Source organism: Mus caroli, chromosome 10 (assembly GCF_900094665.2).
Source record: "Mus caroli chromosome 10, CAROLI_EIJ_v1.1, whole genome shotgun sequence".
Lineage (NCBI taxonomy): Eukaryota > Metazoa > Chordata > Mammalia > Rodentia > Muridae > Mus > Mus caroli.
This window is the reverse complement of record NC_034579.1, coordinates 83,401,074-83,423,810: the sequence shown is the minus strand read 5'-3', so window position 1 is coordinate 83,423,810 and position 22,737 is coordinate 83,401,074. Positions and strand designations below refer to the sequence as shown.

At 43.5% G+C, this 22,737-nt stretch overlaps 1 protein-coding gene across 1 annotated transcript in view; it reads left to right on the top strand.

Annotated features, from left to right (window-relative positions):
- The first annotated feature begins 4,388 nt into the window (after window positions 1-4,388).
- The window catches only part of Slc17a8 (solute carrier family 17 member 8), a 45,594-nt gene continuing 27,245 nt past the window's right edge, over window positions 4,389-22,737 (top strand). The window contains exons 1-2 of the mRNA XM_021174719.2: window positions 4,389-4,679; window positions 18,487-18,739. Of these exons, the coding sequence (XP_021030378.1) occupies window positions 4,579-4,679; window positions 18,487-18,739 (354 nt within the window). The 5' untranslated portion in view covers window positions 4,389-4,578. The remainder of the gene's footprint in view (window positions 4,680-18,486; window positions 18,740-22,737) is intronic.

The window sequence follows — 22,737 nt, the reverse complement described above, 5'->3', positions numbered from 1 at the left end:
GGCCACATACTCTTGACAACAGCTCTAGTATAGCATTAGGAGACAAGTTTTAATGCCAGCCTTCTTATCCCATCAGTTCAGTCTCTTAGCTGTGTGAGCTGCAGCAAATTTATGTAACCCCTCCCTTTGTGCCTGAGCTTTCTCATTGTGTGTCAGATAATGATAGAACCTCCTTGTGATCATTTTGGGGAGGGGGAGGCTAAATAAACCAGTGAAGAGTGAAAGCTTGATGTCTGTGTGGTGGATTGAATAGGTCTGGCTCCCATAGACTCATGGGTTTGAATGCTTGACCCATAGGGAGTGGCACTTTTAGGAGGTGTGTGGTCTTGGTGGAGGAAGTGTGTCACTGTGGGAGGGCCTTGAAGTCTCCTATGCTCAAGCCATGCCCAGTGTGACACACTCCTGCCTGAGGATCAAGATGTAGAACTCTCAGCTCCTTCTCCATCACCTTGTCTGCCTGCATGCTGCCAGGCTTCCCACTATGATGACAATGAACTGAACCTCTGAAACTGTAAGCCAGCCCCAATGAAATACTTTCTTTTATAAGGGTTGCCTTGGTCATAGTGTCTCTTCACAGCCATAACACTCTATCTACGACACTCTGGCACCTGAGAAATGTCCCAGAATTATAGTGACCATTATCATCAATCAACCATCCACAGCACCAGCAGACTCAGCTTGTGCCTCATGCCCAGTGCTTTCTGCAGGGATGGTGCTCTCAGCAGCTGCCGACCCTTACAGACTGATGTGGTCTTTGCTGAGTTCTGCTCCCAGTATGTAATGTTATATATAAGTAGCTTAGAGCTATTTGGGAGTTGGAGAATAGGTCAGAAACTGCCAGGGATGTGTTCTGGAGGAGGGGCTGCTTACATTTTATTGGATTGCATGTGCTTTGAACAAATGAGTGACCTTTGATGGGGGGAAGATAATGCATTGTAGAGGGAGTAGATATGTGGTTTCATGGGGCCTTAGGGTTCTGTGTTGTGCAGGATTGTATTGGCAAGGTTGGTGATAAGAAAATGTCCTTTTAAGAGCACAGGGCTGGGCAGGATTGTGCGTGTGTGTGTGTGCGTGTGCCTGTGTGTGTGTGTTCCTGTGTGTGTATCTGTATGTGTGCATGGTGTGTGTGCATATACGTGTGTGTGTGTGTGTGTGTACAAACTGAAAAGTTGTTCCTAATGCTTGTATGCAAAATACTTAGAATGAGCCAAGGCAATTTTTTTTTTAAAGAGCAAAGTTGAAGGATTTATTTTCTCATCCAAAGCTACAGTCGAGACAACGTGACACTGGCATATTAACTAGGTATACAGATTGATGGAGCAAAATTCAGAGTCCAAAAGTGTTCATAGTTTTGTTTAATTGATTTTTTAAAAAAAATAAAAGTGCCAGTACAATCCTCTGGAGAAGAGATAACATTTCTTGGGCTGAGGAGGTGGCTCAGCCACTAAGGAATTTAATTTTAAGGAGGAGGACCTGAGTTCAGTCTCCAGAGACCATGTGTAAATACCCAGCAATGAGGAGGTAAGGCAGGAGGGTTTCCGAGGCCAGCTACTCTAGCCTATTAGGTAGCTCCGGGTCTGTGAGAAGCCCTGCCTCAAAGGATCCTGAGGAGAACACTTGAAGCTGTCATCTGGTCTTCACGTGCACATGTGCGTATGTTCACATGCATGCACACACAGATGCATTAAAAAGGAAACGTAGCACTTCTAACGCACGATGCATCTTCACGTGATGAATTTGAGTATTGGTCTCATGGGATGCATACACGGGGACTCAACATGGGCCACAGGCTCGAGGTTAAGTGCTCAGACAGTAAGGCTCTTAGAACAGAGCTCAAGAGGAAACCTTTGAGGCCTCAGGATGGCTGAGACCAAGTTTGTGAAAGGAAAAAAAATGTATCCATTTTTTTTTCTCAACAAAATATAAAAAGTCTGTACTTCAGCCCAGCGTGGTGGCACATGCTTTTAATTTCAGCACTCAGGAGGCAGAGGCAGGCGGATTTCTGAGTTCGAGGCCAGCCTGGTCTACAAAGTGAGTTCCAGTATAGCCAGGGCTATACAGAGAAACCCTGTACCCCAACCCCCAAAAGTCTGCACTTCAAAATACAGATGGAAAATTGGAAGCACAGGCAGACTTGGGAAACTCTTTGCAAAACCCATATCTGACAGAGAACCTGCGCCCACAACACGTACCCATGGGATCTTTAATAAGCAGACAAAACCCACTTAAAATATGTAAAGTATTTAAAAAGACATTTCACCCCCACCCACCCAAAAGATGGCAATGGGCCATAGGCACGAGAAAAGATGGTCACTGGGGAAATGCAGACTAAAGCCATAGGGATGCTGTTACACCCACCATAGTAGTTATACTTTAAAAAGATGGGAAATGTTGGCATGGATATGGAGAAATGGGAACCATCAAATGGGCTAGAGGAACTGTAAAATACAGCCACTTTGAAAGCAATTTGGCAGTTTCTTAAAAAGTGAAAAGCATATTTTCATATCACCTAGGAATTTTAATCATCTACCCCAGAGGGGAAAAAAAAGCAGCAAGACATATACAAATGTTCATAGTAATTTTATTCATAACAAAATAAGAACATAAAATGCCCGTCGATAAATCAATGGGTAGTGTGTGGTGCAGCCACCCTATGACAGGCTATTGGCACAGGCAGTGCATCCACGTAATGACATGTTAATAACAACAAAAAGGGGCTGATGCATGCTGGGTGCTGGACATCTCACGTAGAGAAAGAAGCCAGCCACAAGAGACCAAATCACACACGATTCTGTTCATAGGAAATGGCCAGAAAAGACAAGACAAGACAAGGGTGGGAATGGGGTGTGGATGGAGACTAACTGTGAGTATGAGGGATCAGATGAGATGGTAGAAATCTTCTAAAATGGCTTTGTGAAGGTGAATGTTTAAGTTGGTAAATTCCACAAAGACTCATGGAAGAGACCCTTTGGGAGAAACAGACGATGCTATTTGGATATGTTAATTGCTAGCTGTGCAATCTCAGACACAGCTAACTTCTTGCCTCCGTTTCCAGCCACTAAAATTGGTTAAAATAAGAAGTCAATACACCTAAAGCAACAGTAGGGCTCTGACTACCGTGTGGTCAGAATGCGTAACACAGCACTGACTTCAGGGAGATCTCGGCAGGTGGTAGTTTCACTGAGCCTGCTGCGGTCCAGTGCTAATGGAACTTAATTCAGATCTGAAGAAGGTTTTAGACTGCAGTGTGTAGAGAACATAGCGAGCCTTGTGGAAACAGAGCCCGGGATCCTGAGGGGCTACATCTGCACATGGTGTCTTATATTAGGCGTGAGCTTAGAGCATCAGTACCTCCCAGACAAGGCTGTTTCCTCATGGCTGCATTTGTAATGGAGGCACAGTCCTGAAGCCTGTAATGTGGAAGCAAGTGGCTGTTTCCACACAGGTCCGGCGGGTGTTTCGGCAACATCCACTATCATTCAAGTCTAGATAATTTGGTGGCTCAGAAGAGGGTCAGCTTTCCCAGTCTATGGGGCTTTGAAATGATGCCTTCGTAAGGCCGGGAAACTCCAGAGGCTATGTAGATGGAGGTTACCAAGGCAAGGGATATCACTTGAGGAAACCCTGAAGCAAGAGGGAGCTTGCTGAGTTCGGGCTAGCGTTGCTAGGGAGAGCAGAAAAGAAACAAGGGTCAGGGTCGTTGGAACTGTTTCAGGAGCCACAAATGAAGTTTTTACTTATCTTGAGGACAAGTGGTGAGGAGCTCAGAGCAGGTGGTAGGACAAGCTCAGATATCCTTGCTTGGTCCTAAAGGCATCTGTGTACCGTCCCTCCCAGATGTTGTGACCTGGGGTACACAGTCAGCTGTTTCTCGAACCACATCCATGCTTGTGCCCAACTGAAAAACCCCCTCCCAGTTACCCTGAAGGGACTAAAAGGCAGGCCGTGGTGACTGAGAGCCACTGGGGCTGGACCTTAGAAAAGCAGGAGACTTGTAAATATTTCATAAACTTCACTCTGGGCTCCTGCCCTGGCTGAGAGCCCATTCATAAGGCCAGGCTGCAGAAAGGGGCAGGTGTGCTGGTTTCTATAGCATCGCCCCTGGGAGAAGCTGACAGCGCCACCTGCAAGCTGAAGGAGGCAGGAGGGGCCAGGGCTGGCTTCAGAAGCTGCTGCTGGTATCAGGACCCCTCGTGCACTGAGCTCACTTTAGTTTCTCCCGCTGCAGCCAGGGATACAGGCTGTGCTCAGTCTGAGCTTGGCTGCCCGAGACAGCGGCCACAGGCTGCGGCTCAACCAGTAGCTTTTTGCAAGGGGCTGGATTCCTCCCCAGCAACTCCTCACTCAGCTTTGTTGATTCTGGATCGAGAGGAGAAGGGTTTTTCTCTTCTTGGAACCCCTGAGCTGGGGTTTTTACCTCCTTTCTGGTTTTAAGTAGTTCCCTCCATGAGAACTGAATTTCAAGTGTTCCTCAAGGGCAAACGCAGTGCCCGTGGGCTGGAGTTGAGAGAGGATGACAGCTTCTGAGGTTGCCTCCTAAGGGCTCTGAGGTGCCTCCTCCATCGCCCCCCGTTCAAAATGCCATTTAAAGCATTTGATACCTTCAAAGAAAAGATTTTGAAACCTGGGAAGGAAGGAGTGAAGAATGCTGTGGGAGATTCGCTGGGCATCTTACAAAGGTAAACTCTGAACTCAAACTTTAGGTTTATTTCTGAGTAGCGTCACATTGCTAATGTCTAAGATATTTTAAATCAGGTTTATAAAACCGCATTTTAATGGGGACGGGGTGGGTCACGTTAGACTGTTTCTGGAGCCTTTTCTAGAGCCAAGTTTATGTCTGGACAAAAGGATGGGTGGAAAGTGTTGGGTCTTACTAAGCATGCACAAGTTCCCAGGTTCAAACATCAGCTCCAGGATGTGGCGTGGAAGGGTTTCTTCAAGTCAGGAATATACCAAGGCTAACAGTCTGTTTTATCTGTTAGAATTACCACTTACCTGTTTATCTGTTAGGAATATCACTCACTGCTGGTGGTATTATTATACATATGGTTGTTATAGAATCAAAAAGAATTTTGGAGTCAGAATTTCAAGTTAATTCAGTAACAATGTTGTAGTTGTGCTTTGAACTGAAATAACTTAAGAGAGTTTGGCTATAAGTGATAACCAAATATTTGCAGTATTTTTTTTTTTAGTTTTAGACCCATATATATATATATATATATATATATATATATATATAATACATAATAAACCCAGATACATTTAAACCCAAATACATAATATAAAACAAGTGAAATGTCTCTTCATGATATCATTCTCAAAAAGGAGAGCGACTGCCAGGTAGTTTGAAGATGGTAACTTAATACATCAGCATTCTGTAAGGGAGAGAATCTTACTAGTAGCAGCAGGAAAATTCCAAGACCGTTAATGAATTCAAAGAGATATTTAGTCTGTGACAAAAGTCAACATTTTTAATATGAAATATATTACTAATAGCAGGAGAGTTTGCCATGTATGAATGAATTGGTGCCACATTTTAATTTGCTCCTTTTCTTAGACAATAGTAAATGTCTTCTTGGGTTTTGTGGGTGAGTTAGTCAGTAGTCATTACATGCAAGCTAACATGATTCTTTTATCGTCTCAGATACAGGAAATGTGAGCAACAGCCTTGGTATCTTTTGTGTGTGTGTGTGTTTGAATAATTATTTCTGATCCTAGTGTGAAAAACGACACTTGGCTTCCTCTTTGAGCTTTTTTTAAAAAACAAATTTCAAAGCATTAGTGCTCAAGAGACCACTTCTAAGTAACCTGGATGGTGTCTGAGAGGCTTCCTGGCTCTCGTCTTTATACCGCATGTTCCTCTTGATGCTGAGTTTTTCATTGTGTCTCTCCTGATGAGGGTTCATCCCATAAGAGGATAGAGTTAGCAACCGTCTCACTTTAGTAATTAGAAAGCTTCCCTCTGAGATGCCGGGTCATCACACGCAGGGGAGAACTCAGTGAGAGCACGTGAACCAGCCAAATATAGAAAACTATTATAATAGTTTTAAAATGAGTCTTCCATCCTTCTGCTGAGCACTCTCCAGGCAGCACCTCACTGCGGTGGCACTCACTTGATTATAAAAGCACATTAGTGCAATTGGCTGATCCAAGGGATAACAAAGAAATTTGGCAACGTCAGGAATGAAAACCCTGGCTTGGACCAGGGTCAGCACTGTCCTCCCAACCTCTGCTGAGTCTGTGAAGGTCTGACAGAAAGTACTTAGTCCTTAGAAATGGTAACTTTGAACTCCAGTTAAGTTGCTATCCATCATCTCTCCCATGATTCCATTCTTCCCATGAGAGACATATGGTCAGATTTTGTCTTCTATTACACATTTAGTTTCATCAATAAGAAGGAGGGGCATTTGTTTTTCATCTTATTATAAACATATTTAACCTTAAGCAAACTTCCACTTGATTGCTTTTGGTGGTGGTGGGGGGGAACTTTATAATTTTTGAAAATAGGAAACGTCAACCATGAGAGTTATTTCTACAGTTTGGTTAGATGATTTGTATCGAGAGATTTTTGTTTACGAAGCCAGTAGTCAGGTTCATGACTGAATTGGTAACTTCCAAGTCACACAGCCTCTACTTGAAATGAAACTATGAGTCTGGGGCTCTTGGACCAGCATCTGAAGCAGTGACCCTCAACCTTCCGAATGCTGTGGTCCTTTAGTACAGTTCTTCATGTTGTGACCTCCAACCATAAAATTATTTCGCTCATACGTCATAACAGTAATTTTGCTACTGTTATGAATTGTAATGTACATATCTGATACGGAAGGTATCTGATATTCAACCCCCAAAGAGCACAAAGATAGGGGGAGAGTACACTGAACATATTCTGGACGGCGTCATTGCTGACACAATACAGGATGGCTTTAGAGCAAACAAACCAAATCCAAGAATTGGTGTGTTCATTGGTGGACCTTAGGTGGATATTTCTGGCAGGGAAAGGGGGAAAGAGAGGAGGGAAAGAGAGTACTCCATCCTCAGTCTTAGCGATCCCCATGTCAGAATTATCCAGATGAGCTCTGCCACAAGTCTATAAGATGGTTACATGCAAAGTGTCTTACCGAGAGAGCCCAGCATACAAAGGGGCGTTTCCTCCTTATGTCTTGGCAACTAGGTGATAGAATCCAAGCTTAACAGTAAAACAAAGTATATTTTCTGTTTCCAAGGACACTGGAAGGCCAGAAGCCCTGCTTTTAACTCTGCAGGTGTAGGGAGCCATAGGTGTGGTACTGTCAGAATGTTTAAGACTGTGAGTGCCATCTCAATGGGGTTCTCAAGATTCTTCCTCCTCCTCCTCCTCCTCCTCCTCCTTCTTCTTCTTCTCCTTCTTCTTCTTCTTCTCTTCTTTAAATCATGCACTGCTCCTCCTGGTTCTGGGAGTGGCCATCAAGCAGGGAAGCCTTTGAGAATTAGCACTTGGGATTAATCACCGTCAGCTTTCGTGGAGAATGTTTTCTGTCCAGAAGCAGCTGAACAATTGCTCAGCTGGGGCATGATAAGAGTTTAGAAGTTTGGAGGGAACAAAGAGGCCCACACTTACAGTGTAGCCTTGGACTGTGTAGTTGACACAGAAGGCATTGAACTTGGGGGTGTGTGTGTCCCAAAATTAGCATGCAAATTTGTTCAGCTTCACTGACAATGAGGGCATTCCATGACTGTTCATCAATAAAAATATAATAATCATGGCCAGTGCATACCATATTCCAGACACTGTAATTTATTTAATATTATTAAAAAAAAACCACAAAGAGGAGACTACCACCATTGCAGTTTTATAGATGAAGAAATCAAGGCACAGAGAAGTTGAGTATGTTGTCCAAGGGCACATAGCTTACAGATAGCTTAGGTTTCAAACAAGAAGTTGTATGTCAAAATTCTTTCTTGCCACCTTATTTTTAATTGACACATAATAACTGCACATTCAGGGAGTACAGTGTGATGATTTGATGCATTATACAATGTAACTTTCATACCAAGATAATTAGCATTCCCATCTCCTTAAGCATCCTTTGCATTAGGAACTTTGGAACCCCTCTTTGCTTGTTCTTTATAAGATAGACAGTAAGCTGCTGTAAACTATGGCCGCCCCTTGGGCTGTCCACTACTCCTCCCTGTTTTCTCTTCCCTTTCTAGTTTCTGGTGAATATTATTCTACACACTGCTTCTGTGACATCACACCCCCTCCCTCCCATCTCCTCTCTCTTACTGTGTGTGTGTGTGTGTGTGTAGCGGGGATACTGGAACTTGAACCCAGGTCTTCACAGATGCTAGTATTGCATTTGTGTAATAAACAGATGTACCACACATACATTTACTGTCCCACCAGAAAGAACTCTGTGTTAAGGATGCTCTGAGATGACAAGAGCCTATGTCCCAACTACTGTGATAGTCTTCATCTGCATGACCTTAGGCAAACAACATGGACACCAGGTGATTATTCTAAGCCATGCCAGACCACACCCCATCAATGCTCACAACACTCCCCAAAGTTGGACTTCATTCCACCAGCGTCTTCTCAGTCCACTCTGTTCTACGTAGACTTGTTGGATATTTTTCAAGACAGACCTTCTCTGTGTAGTCCTGGCTGTCCTGGAACTCACTCTAGAGCAGGCTGGCCTCAAACTCAGAGATCCCCCTGCCTCTGCCTCCCAAGTGCTGGAATTAAAGGAGTGTGCCTCCACCACCTGGCTGACTTCCTGGTTCTTATTGGAGTTCCCCAAACCTATTTCTGTCCTGGCTTTCATAAGGCCCATTCCCAGGGAGAGCTAGTCTAGCTTAACCTCCTCTGTCACCCACTTCCCGGTGCCTCTTGCTTCATTTTACTTATTCTACCTTCATTAGGCAGGATTCTCTAAAACCAGAGTGTGAATCAGGGAGTTTGCAGGAGCCTGAACTATAATTCATGAAAACAAAACTAATTCATGAAACATGTGATGGAGGAAGTAAGGCAGTGCAGGAAAGCAGTGAGGACTATGCAGAGCTGTAGTCTCAGGCAATGGGCAGGGGCGGCTGGGGAACTTAACCAGCACGGAGGACCAACCTGGTATATCGTTGCATTAGTCAGTCAGTGGCTGTGGGCAGTTTTAGAAGGGACAGGATGTGTTCTCTTAGCAGCCCTGAAAGCAGGCATGTGCCGGCCTGATCATCTTGCTCATGCACCGAAATGCCTGAACAGCCAACCATCACATGACCCAGATCTGCTTGCTTCTCTCACGCTGATGAGTTCTTTCAGGTTCATCTGCATCCTGGCTCCATGCTCTTAATCTCTGAGATATCTTCCAGAGAAGCTGCCAGAACAAACCAAAGCTCCCACTGTCATGACTGGTCTTTCCTCTTCAATTATTTTGATTCTTTTCACTTCTTTTGGTTTCTCTTGGAAGTTGACCCTGACTGTCAGCCCCAAGGGATCTGAAAGGAAGTTAATATTTCCTTCCCTGGTCTTGGTTAATGAACCTAACCCACTTGTAGGCCTTACTTGACCAAAGAGCACCAGGGGATGTCTCAGTAGGTATCTGGGTGTCAAAATATTTCTTCTTTCATGATAAAGCCAAAGTCCTAATCTCTCCTCAGGACCAAGATCCATTCTGCTTGTTGCTGTGGTGATCTTTAGTCTTTCTGTAGTCTTTCATGAGGGCCTCAAAGTGACCAGGCAGTAGTCATAGCTCTTCATTTAATGAGAGGTCCTTTGTGTTCCACACATGATCTTAGCCAAGAGGTCAAGAAGCGATTCCAAGTTGCTGGAGAGATGGCCCAGTGGTTGGGAGTGTCTGCTGCTTTTGCAGAAGGACCCAAGTTCAGTTCCCTGCCCCCACATCTGGATGGAAGCTGCCTATAACAGCAGCACTAGGGGATCCAATACTCCCTCTGGTCTCTGTAGGCACTGCACACATGTACAAATCCACACAGACACACAAAAATAAAAATAAAATCTTAAAAAAGAAATGATTTTATTGAGTTCCAAATGGGGACGTTCTTCCTGATGAACCAGGATCTGTCAAGCCATGAGCTGAACTCTGAAGAGCTGAGTTATGTCCCAAGTGTGATTGAGGAGCAAGGGTAGACAAGGGCACTTCTCTCATTTTTTTTTCTCAGACTTACTCATTCCCATTGTTGTCTTAGTCACTGTCCTATTGCTTTGAAGAGACACCATAACCAATGCATCTCTTATAAAAGAAAGCATTTAACTAGGGTCTTGCTTGCAGTTTCACAAGGTTAATCTATGATTATCATGGTGGGATGCAGGCAGGCATGGTGGTGGAGCAGTAGCTGAGAGCTTTACATCCTGATCTATAGGCAGCAGCCAGAGAGAGAGAGAGAGAGAGAGAGAGAGAGAGAGAGAGAGAGAGAGAGAGAGAGAGGAACAGAGGAGAGGGGGGAGGAGGATGGAGAAGGAGGGGAAAAAGAGAGTTGGGGGAGATGGGGAGGGAGAGTGTAGGGAAGGGGAAGAGAGAAGAGACAGAGACAGAGAGAGATGGAGAGATGGGGAGAGGGTCAGGGGAGGAAGAAGGAGGGAAGGAGAGAGACACAGAGAGAGACAGGGATAGAGACAGAGAGAAGGAGAGAGAGATTGGGCCCGGTGTGAGCTTTTAAAGCCTCAAAGCCTGCCCCCAGTGACACACCTGCTCCACCAAGAACACATCTCATAATTCTTCCCAAACAGTTTCACCAAGTGGGGACTAAGCAGGCAAATATCTGAGCCTATGGGAGCACTTCTCACTCAAACCACCACACCATCTCTCCAGCCTCCCACATTATGTTTTCACAGCTTTGATCATGCCAGCTCATGAAAGCTACTTTTGACTACATTGTCTCTTGATATTCTGTGATGAGGTGGTCTATGTACCCTGCCCTGCCCTACCCCACTCAGTTGCATGCCAGGAGCTGGGCCTTATTTACTAGAGAGGCATGGCCTCATTCTAGAATGCATGTTCATTGAGATTTTGTTAGGAAGCTCATATGATACTTTCCTTCCTATGGAACCATAGGTGTGCTAAATAATATGTTTCCAGCAGTGAGATGGCTTTTACTGTATCCTGGGTAAGTTGTGGGACACTTTCTTGTTTTTGGATCTTACCTAAAACTAACAGTTTTTAGTGTGTAGATTGTATCATGGAATAATTATGTCAGAACAATATTCCCTAGTATTCAATACTGTGTGTCCAAAGCTCAAAGAAGGCCACTAGGCTTTGTATGTCTTTAAATAGTAGAAAATACTGAGTACAGCAATATTTCCTTTACTTGGGAGGGAGTATTCTGGAATGCCTGAACCAAATTTGTGTGTGTGTGTGTGTGTGTGTGTGAGTGTGTGTGTGTGTGTTTACGTGCATGTGTGTACACACCTATAAATTCTTGAAGCATCTATTTGTCATACTCAGAAGGACATGTATTTTATGAGTAATTGGCATCATTTTGCTAATGAGCTCTATAAAACACTTTATCCACTTGTCATAATGGACCACTGTGATATTCTATGGAAGGTCCTGCAGGTCTGTGACTACAAATCACCATGTAATCTCATAGATCCCACTGGGATTTGCCTCGGAGATGCATCTCAGGAGGCAGGTCCCAGATGTGAACCTTTAAGATTTGGACTCTCAGGTCTCTTTTCTAACCATAGCCAGGAGATAGATTCCCATTTCTTCCTCACGTCTCTCCCTTTTCCTATCTTCCTTCTCCTCTCTGCTCCACTCCCCCACTCCTCCTCCTTGCCCTTCCCTTCCTGTTCTTTTCTCCTTTCTCATCCTTGCTTTTCCTCTTCTTCATCCTTCTCCACTTCCTCTTTTCCTTTCCTCTCACCCACCCTCTCTCCTTCTTGGCCTCTAACCACCATCCTCCCAGCTCCTCCCCCTCCTCCTCTTACTCTCTCATTCCTCCCACCCTCTCCTTCCTCCTCCTCCTCCTCCTCCTCCTCCTCTTCATAGTAGATGGACCCAGGTCCTTGTTCTTGTGAAACGCGTGCTCTACTCTAGGGCTCTGGGCTAGTCCTGGAAGTTTGTTGTTGCTTTGTTTCTGAGACAAGGCTGACTTCAAACTCAGTCTTCTGGGTAGCTGGGGTAATAGGTTCAAATGATAGTACCTGCATCCCACCCCCACCAAATCTCCCTCTATTGCCAAGTCCTAGGCTCAGTTCTCCTACACTAGTCTTTCGAGTAGATGTTTTTATAGGTGCAGGCCACTGTCCCTGGCTTTATTTTCAGGTCTAAAGGGTCTTTTATACATTTTTCCAAATTCTCCAATACATATGTATAATAGCTAAATTCTTTAAATGCTTGGTTTAGGCACACTATGTAAAGAACCTGCAGAAGGTCATGTTTCAACTTTGGACATAGACATATGTAATGTACTAACAAATAGAAGCTCTCTTGGTTTCCTTGGAGCAGCACAATGCACCACTCAAAGGGCATAGTTACAATCAACAGATGAATAAAGGGTATCTGATGGATAAAGTGGACAGGAAGGCAGGGCCAAGCCTGGATGCTGGACCTGCAGAAGGAAAGGAGGGGAACATACTATGTGATGCCACTAGATTGTTCTAGAAGGAACGACATCACCCTGGCCATGTCTGCTGATGCCAGTTATGGTTTGCTGTGAGTCCTCTGACTGTGCCCGTAGGGCAACAGCTGCCTCTCCATTGCACAGCCACCATTGGCATTGTCCTTCCTCCTGCCTGTGTCATCCTCTTCCTCCTTTCTCTTCCTCTTCCTCCTTTCTCCTCCTCTTTCTTCTTCTTCTTCTTCTTCTTCTTCTTCTTCTTCTTCTTCTTCTTCTTCTTCTTCTTCTTCTTCTTCTTCTTCTTCTTCNTCTTCTTCTCCTCCTCTTTCTTCTTCTTCTTCTTCTTCTTCTTCTTCTTCTTCTTCTTCTTCTTCTTCTTCTTCTTCTTCTTCTTCTTCTTCTTCTTCTTCCCCTCCCCCTTCAAGAGACTACCTGGGACTATGCAGATAGCTACCTGAGACTCCAGAAACAGCAACAGAAACAGGCAAGATCAGAGTCTTGATACACAGTTAAGACACCGGGCAGCTATGAATGCCATTTAATTACTGAATTTATTTGCTACTAACTAGGATTTTTATTTTTATATTTTTCATAATGACATGGGTAAAAATGTATTTTTTCCTTTTGACTTTTAACTGGAAGTATAGTGTGGCAATAAGGAATGGTGGGGACTGTAGCAAAAGGGAGAGTCATGTGTAGCCAGGAGAGAGTGTGGACTTAATAACACTAGGTATTCAAAAGTTTCAAAAGAAACGAAGCCTCCATTAATTTCTAGACCAAACTACGATTTTTAAATTCTGGAAATTAATCCAGATTCCAAATATACTCTCTCCACACACATCATACATGCCAGCTGTGACTGCTGAACTTGTTGGTGTGTCACCAGTGACCTAAGGTTTTAGAATTAACAAGGATAACAGCACAGAGATTAAAACTTGTACTGGGGCAGGAGCCAGCAAGTCTGCCTGAAAGACAGGGCAGGAAAGGAAAAACTACAAAACATCATGGACTGACCCCCAAACTCTGAAATCATTGGATGCTATGGTGGATCCTAATCCAGTGTGATTGTGTATGGTTGGTGTTCTTGTAAGAAGACATTTAGAGACACTCCAGGGAGCAGACCAGTGTTCCCCAACCTCCTTAACACTATGACCCTTTAAAACAGTTCCTCACATTGGGGTGACCCCCAACCATGAAATTATTATTATTATTTTTGCTACTACATAACTGTAATTTTGCTACCGTTTTGAATCCTAATGTAAATATCTGTGCTTTCCGATGGCCTTAGGAGACCCCTGTGAAAGGGTCATCTGACTCCCAAAGTGGTTGTGATCCACAGGTGGAGAACCACTGGTGTGGGTAACCAAATACTCACTGAAAAGCAATTTAAAGGGGGAGAAGAGTTCTATTTTGGGTCCTGGATTCAAGGTATAGTCTAGCATGGTAGGGAAAGCTTGGGGGCTAGAGTGGATTGTGGCTGTAGAAGTCCAAGAGCAAGGCTGCTTGTTCACATCTGGGTAGATCAGGAAACAGACATGGAGCAGGAAGCAGGAAGCAGGACTAGGTTATAAACTTCAAGGCTTAGATTGCCTCTTACTTCAACTGTACTATATAAATAATGTGTATATATATGTTATATGTAACATATTACATATATTATAAATGTATTATAATATACATTTACAATATACAATAATGTATATAATATAAAATGTAAATATGAAACTATATATATAATACAAATTACTCACATACACACCTATCTATCTATCTATCTATCTATCTATCTATCTATCTATCTATCTATCTATCTATGTTATCTTAGTCAGTGTTTCTATTCCTGCACAAACATCATGACCAAGAAGCAAGTTAAGGAGGAAAGGGTTTATTCAGCTTACTCTTCCACATTGCTGTTCATCAACAAAGGAAGTCAGGACAGGCAGGAACTCACACAGCACAGGAACTTGGGGGCAGGAGCTAATGCAGAGGCATGGAGGGAGGTTTCTTACTGGCTTGCTTCCCTTGGCTTTCTCAGATTGCTTTCTTATAGAACCTAGGACTACCAGCCCAGGGATGGTCTCACCCACAATGGGCCCTCCCCCATTGATCACTAATTGAGAAAATGCCTTATAACTGGATCTCATAGAGGTATTTTCTCAAGGGAGGCTCCTTTCTCTGTGATAACTCCAGCTTGTGTCAAGTTGACATACAAACCCAGCCAGTACATGTGTATTCCCTTAATTCACAGCACAGTCTTGAGAGGACTTACCCCATCTGACTTGGAATCTCACCATAAATACTAATCCAACACTGGCAAGTGAGTGGAGTTTAAGCACTCATAAAGTGATCTGTGGGCTCTGCTCATTGCATGTGACCCACATTGAGCTTGTTTCTTCTCTAGTGAAAAACCCTCTCCATAGTCCGTGGGGCATTTGGATTCACGGGCAAGCTAACTGTTCTGAAAATGCTTGAAGACTTCTCAGGGTATGTTCTCAGCCAGACCCTGGGGTACTTAGGCTCTTACTAGACAATCATACATATGAACAATGGAACGGACCTTTTAGTGTGTAAAAGGCCCCAGTCCACAGTCTGCAGCTTTCTATATCTGGAGAAACAACAATGCTGGCTGTCACCCTGGAAAGAACGAAGATTCTCTGAGCTAAACCAAGAACCACAGGCAAACATGGAGAGATGCCAGAGTGGTCTAAACAGCTATTATGGATAATTAAAGCCCTCAATTTCATAAGAAAGGAATTCTTTTTTCTCCCTTATTCGTGACCAAGTGTGCCCTCCATCCTTCATAGAGAGATTATATGGGGGTATGAAGAATATATTCTCACCCCATATATTCTCTAAGGGCAGCAAGTCTGGAGTGATGCGTGGACTGACCCCCGACCCCCAATTCCATTCAGTTGAATGAAGATTCATTGTCTACATGAATTGTGCTAAGAGCCCTGGGAACAAAGACGAGGTGAGGGCTTCTGCCCACCAGGGCAGGTCTTCAGTCATTTGTGCACACAAGCATGATGTGGGGGGATTTACTCTTTATCCCTACTCTGAAGAAGACAAAAAAAATTCAAATCTCTAACTTTCAACATGATGAGCATCCAAAGAGAGGAATACCAAGTCTCACAGTGGCATGGGATGCCTTCAGAGTCCTGGAATTAAAGGCATGTTTCACTCGGCCTGGCAAATTTAAGTTTTAACTGTATCACTGGTATGTTTCTGTTTTGTTTGTTGGTTTTTTTCTAGCATAGAAGATGAAACCCACAGCCTTGTATACACCAGGCATGTGCTTTCTCACTATACTACACCCTCCCATTATTTAAATATTTTTGAAATAAATCAATCTGAATTTTTTATTTCTTACCTGATAAAAATGAAACCTTCATCACTTTGATGTCTCCTCACCTCCATCCAGGGTGAGCAAATGCCTCACACACAGCTCAGGTTTCTCTAGGATCCACATTTGCTTCTGACTCTGTGGTCTCAAAGTGCTAGCTCAGCAAGGGAGACTGGACCTAGTACCCAGTGTCTTAGTTGTTCTGTTCACTCAGTCTCTGCCTCTATTATGGGGAAGTGGCTTCAGATTAGCCAGTTCTAGATCCTGTTGTTCAAAGAGTCCCCCCTTTCTTCATCTGGGGATTGTTACCCTTTTTACATTACTCCTGTGACCTCTATACTGTTGTGCATTTTCTTGGGAAAGTCTCAGGCTATCTTAGCAGGTACCATGAACAACAAGATGCTCATGTTGATCTCAGGATGTCTTAGCATGTACTGTGTACAAGAGGATGCTCCTGTTGATGTCTGGATGTCTTAGCAGGTACCATGCACAAGAGGATGCTCGTTTTGATCTCAGGATGTCTTAGCAGGGAGTGTGTATAAGAGGATGCTCCTGTGTTGCTCTCAGGATATCTTAGCAGGTACCATTCACAAGAAGATGCTTGTGTTGATCTCAGGACATTTTAGCATGTACTGTGTAGAAGAGGATGCTTGTGTTGATCTCAGAATGTCTTAGCAGGGAGTGTGTACAAGAGGATGCTTATGTACATTTGGGTTCTCTAGGCAGCAGACTGAAAGACAGGACTAGACATAGGAGACACATGCTGAGAGAAACTGAGGAGGCAGTGGGGCATGTCTGGGGAGCATCTAGACCACATGCTGTCTGTGGACAGAGAGGGAAGGGAGCCAGGTTAGGGAGAAGGGTTTCAGGTCACAGTACAAGGCTTCATCTAATGACTATGACCGTGTATGTGTGCATCTTCTTTCTCTACCAGCATAGAAGCTGGAGGAGAGTGGAGAACATACCACATTCATCACTGTTCTTTCTCAGCAGCACAGGGTCTGGCATGTAGTAGGTGCTTACTTAGTAGAAGTCTGCTGGGCTGATCTGAATTTAAGAACTGTATGTTTTTCTGTATATGTGCTTTAAACCTTATCAAAAGAAGCTGCCAAAATTATCTTCTGTATGGATTAGTAGGGAAAGGAAAGTACTTTGTTTTTTTTTTATATAAACTAACTGTTTTGTTAACAATTATATTAGCTACTTATATTAATCTAATATGTATGAAAACTGAGAATCATACTCAGAAGGGTTACAGTGTCACAGGATATAAATAGGTCTTCTTTGTGTTGTATGTGTGTGTACATATGTGTGTGTGTGTGTGTGTGTGTGTATGTGTGTACAAGTGTGCCTCTGTGTGGTGTGGGAGTGGAGGTCAGAGGTTGATTTTGAGTGTCTTCTTAGGTCACTATCCACTTTGTCCTTTGTTTTGTTTACTTATTTATTATGATTGTTAGAGTATGTGTGCACGTGTGTGTGCACATACTTGCATGTGTGTGTATGCACATGCATGCGACTGTGTGCATGTGAAGGTAAGGGGAGTTGGTTCTCTCCTCCTACTGTGGGACTTGGGGACTAAACCTAGGTCCCCAGGCTTGCCTGGCTTAGTACTTTTCCCTTCTGCAGTTTCTTGTCATTCCTCCGCCTTATTTTTGAGATAGAGTCTTCAATGAAGTGTGTGTGTGGGATCATCAATTTGTCTAGGTTGCCTTTATTCCCTACCCTAATGTTATAGTTACAGACATGCTCTACAATTTCTTGATTTTGTATGGATGCTGGGGATTCACACTAGGGTCCTCATATTTGTATGACAAACACTTTACTTACCGATTCATCTCTCCACTACACAAACAACTCTCTTTTCTTACTTGACACTGCATAATTTGCTCAATTACTTTTATTGCTTGAGAAGAAGGTAGTCAGCTACAAGGACATGCCATCACTTGAACCTATAGAAATTGGTGGAGATAACCTGCAAGTGGTTCCCCACCCCCTTGGATATAATCTTCACAAGCTTCAAGTGACTCTAAAATAAAGGTTTCCCATAACAGGTGGTTGGGCCACACCATGAGGTTGTCCCATCTCTCTTTCAGCAGGGGTTCTGTACGGTGTACTGTTAAGGACACAGACTCTGAATCTTGGTTTGCACAATGTCTCAAATGAGATCTTCTCTTCTATAAGTGGCACTTGGCTCTGTATGAAATTTAAGAGACATTTTTCCTTTGTCTATAGTGCCTCACTCTGCAGTCCAGATTGGAATCAGACTTGCTGTGGTGTTCAGGCTTATACTTAAGACCTTCCTGCCCTCACCTGCCATGTGCTGGGATCAGAGTCGTACGCCGCTGACCCCAGCAGATTTGGATGATTTCATACCTATGAAATTCCAACACAATATCCAAAGCATTAGTAATTTTAGTCACAATTCTCTACTTCAATGATGATAATGATGATAGTAACTTTTACAGCACAAGCTGAGCCCCTCTGTAGGTTTTCCTCTTTTTGTTGCTTGGTGCCATTTTTTATTTATACTTTGTACATCTTGCCTCACCTTGAATACTGGCTTTTATTCTCTGCCTGATCCTTTGGTGATGAAGAAAAATCGATGGGACCAATGAAGAGGAAGGTGCCATTGAGCTGAATGAAGAAGGAAGGCCCGTGCAGACGTCCAGAGCGCATCTCCCTGTCTGTGACTGCAGCTGCTGTGGCATCCCCAAACGGTACATCATTGCTGTCATGAGCGGCCTGGGATTCTGCATTTCCTTTGGAATTCGGTGCAACCTTGGAGTGGCCATTGTGGAAATGGTCAACAATAGCACTGTGTATGTGGATGGGAAACCAGAAATTCAGGTCAGTATGGAGCTACAGCAAGAGGGTGTGTGTGTGTGTATGTGTGTGTGTGATAGTTGTGAAAAAACAAACAGAGCCATTCATCGATTGATGTAAGAAACACACAACACACAGAGTGACACCCATTCTGGGTCCAGGACATGGGGATAGAGATAGAATGCTTCTAACACCAACTGGGACCTTGGACTCCAGGAGACATACAGCATAAGTGACAAACTGGTGTGCCAGCTGCTATGTGAGTATGGCTGTACTAAATTGTTGGGCTCCTCTAGTAGTAGGTATTCTATGATTTTGGTATTGTGACTTTCCAGAGGAAGTGATGGCTCAGCCAGACAGATATTTGGTGGGGCAGGATGAAAAACCTTTGGGGAAAAAAAAGGGAACATTGTATGTAAAGATCTGTAAGAGAGAGAGACAGACAGGCAAACCAAGATGTGTTAGGAACACAAGATCCTCACTTTTTGTGCATGTGTGTGCTATGAACCCCCTTGATCCCTGTGGATAAGTTGATGTGAACCTTTGGTCAAAGATGATGTTTGAAATTCTTAGTTTAATAGAAAAAAGGATTATACAGGAAGGCAATTATATTAAAATGTAGAATAAGTTTACAAGTCAAATTTATGGTGTAGAAACCTGGAGTTCCTTACTAGTACATCAGATGGCAAAACCTAGCAGAGTGCCTGAAATTGCTACAATTTTAAGATTAAAGTATAAACAATAGCTTCAGATCATGGCAACAACTATAATGTGATTTGAATGTGTTTCTGGCTTTTCCCTCATGACACAGTTGTGGGACAGATATTACCATGTTTTTAAACTATGTTTATATTCACAGACATTCTCACTTTCAGTCAGCAGGTAATAAAGAGAAAAATACTGACTTTTCTTATGGTTTATTAGAACACTCTACTGAAACTTGGAAAATGGCCCCCTGATATGGAATTGCAGAGGAAAGGAATGTTCTAGAAATGTGAACCAAAGCAACTCACCCCAGAGCATTTTATTCTAAAGTTTTACCCCAGATATTATACAAATCAAGGAGTTGTTTTGCCAAGTATTTTCATGAAAGCAGACTCTTAATAAAAATACTATATATTAAGCTTTAAAAAAATCCTGACTTTTCCCCATCCTAGTTCTCAGACACACAGGATCCCTCCACAGATCCCAGGATGATCCCTGCTCAATGGGAAGAGGCCCGTGGACATGCGATGTGCATGGGGACGCTTAGGTTCTGGTATTGGGCTGGCATTGTCATATGGAAGTATGTAGTTATTTAATAAACTGTTTTATGCATATTGGAAACATAAATCTAGTTTATTTTATACCTAGACTTCATAAATTATGGGATGAATAAATAAAAATGCCCCCCCCACCCCACCCCGCATGGACCATCCCATAACTGTCTGGTGCACTGAACTGAACACACACTCAGAACTGACTGTGGTAGAGATTGTTCATCTTATGGTTCTCTGGATGCCTGTGTTTACACGCATGCGTAGATCCGAGTTTCCCATGTTAGCGTCAGGGAAGCTGTGGATGCTGTGCTTACAGGGTTTCATAAGAAGACATTGTGTGACATGAAGCCTGGACTGTTCCTGAGTTCTGTGTGACTCTGAGGCGAGGACATGGGGTACGATTTCCTCAGCTGACAACACAGTAGTCTTCTCCTCTTTGATGTCACATCTGTTAGTATCACCTAGAATAGTCTCCTGCCAAGGACTGCCTTGGGGACGTTTGGTATCAGTTCATGAAAAAGAGGTCTTTACCTGGCACGCAGGCTTTCCCTTTTCTTTCTAAGAGATTGTTCTGTTGGGGGGAAACTGCACCATGGAGACGCTTCAGTCTGCTTTTGATGGCTCAGCTGAGCCTGGCTGAGAAAGATAGCCTGTTTAGTCTGGGGGATGGTGGTGGAAGAAGGAGGTGAGACAGAGGGAGAGGACATTGATGACTTTAAAATAAAGACTATGGATGGGGTTTCAGATGTGCCTCACATGCATTCTTTCAGCCTTTTGTGAGCAAGGCTAGCTGACAAGAACATGCCTGCAGAGACAAGTCCAAAAGGGACAATGTTCGAATTTGTTTGTTGCCTGAGAAGACAACAGGTCAACAGAGTCTGATTTAAGGCATATAAAAAAGACGTTTTGATAAAGGGAAGGATCAGTGCTCCTGTGTGCTCTCCAGTTCCTATGATTTTGCTTAGAGGGTCTGATTAAGATTTAAAATATGCTTTGTATCATTCTGTCTGGTGCCAAGGGTAGGAGTTTAGGAACTAGATATGGTGGCTTATACCTATAATCCTAGCACTCAGGAGACCAAGGCAGGGGAGCAGGGCTGAGCTCAGGCTGGCTTTAACTAAATAGTGAGTTCAAAGACAAACCAGGTTAGCGAGATCCTGTCTCAAAAAACTAACCAAAGAAAGAAAGAGAAATAAAAGGGAAAACATAAACCTAAAATAGTACCCCCCGAATAAGAAGAATAAAAAACTCACCAAACCCAACCAAACAACAAATGTATACGCTCTAGCAAGCAAAACTAGTTTATGGCCTACTCTTCCTCTCTTGTCCACACAGAATAAGTTAGGTATCAGGTGAGTGTGACCAACAGGGTGACAGGGCTCTGGATGGCTGACATTTCTGTTTCTGTGTTTTGCTTCATGGGAAAACGTAATTATTTTATGCTGAGTTTTTTTTTTTTGGAAGCCTCATTTGAGGGGCTGGATAAGTACCAGGAACAGAAGAGACCTATGTGGCATGCTTCCTGCAAGTGGTGCGAGGGATGGTTTAGCTGGATAGTCACGTTTTCAGCTTAATGCCATGAGTTACTGCTAGGTTAAAGCTCAGTGGAAAAGTGCCTAGCATAGGTAAAGCCCTGCATTCGACCTTGGCACTCCTCGCCCCACACTGATACGTTAAAGTAACTGTGGTCCTTAGTAGCTGGCATATGGTAAGCAAAGAGCAACGGAAGGTTGAGGAACTTTGCAATGATTTCTCACTATCCATGAGTCTTGCAGGGTTTTAGTGATGGACTTTAGGATTCTCCAGACCTGCTCTTAAACATCACTGCTCATTAGCTCTGAGACCTGGGAAAGGCATCCTTGTGTCCTGGCCAAGGATTGCTGGTTGCAAAGAATAGAAGTTCAGTGAGAGTTACTCAGACTAACCAGGATTGCAGAAGACTCAAGTAGAATCTCATGAAAGTGAAGAGCAGACAGCAGGTTGGGTGGGCAAGTTTGTGTGGATGATCGATCTATCTTGTGGATGGGGAACTGAGGTCCAGAATGCCCTATACCAACCTGGGAAAGGCATCTTTATGAGTTCTTGAGACAGGAATAGCCCCCCCCGCCCCCGTGGGAGATGTAGACTCTGCTTTATCCCAGGGGACCTGGAGAATACTTTGCTAAGGTTTCCAGCTTGCTGGTATCACAGGCTCTCTCATCTGCATCTTCTTGTCTGCTCCAGCTTTCCATGTCTCCTGACAGACTGCTTTCTGTCTTTTGCTGTGGCTTCTTCCTGCCCCCCATGACTAAATCCTGTGATTCCCATGGCTCGGCTCTCTATTCTAGTGTCCATCAGCTATGGTAGACACAGGGGGAATATCCTATGGCTGGGGAAACAGAAATCTCTCAGAAGGAGGCTGAACAGGACAATAGAAAACAGCACATCTAGCAGTCTTTTGTTAACCCTTATGTCCCTTACTGTATTGAAAGGAAAAGGCCTTCTTGCAGACCAAACAAGAGTGCTTCTATTAAGTACTCACATAAGCATCCTAAGACAGCATGACCAGCAACTTGGTATCTTAACCCTTGGTCTTTTCCCTTTTAAGGACACCTGTTTTTTGATTAAGGGTTTAGCTGGCTAACTCTGAATATTTCATTTTGAGACCCTTGGCTTTTTCACATTGACAAAGACATGTTTTCTAAATAAAGGAACATTGTCAGGGTTTCGACATGGGTGTGCTTTTGGGTAGATAAAGTACTCTACCTCCAAGCTATATTTCTG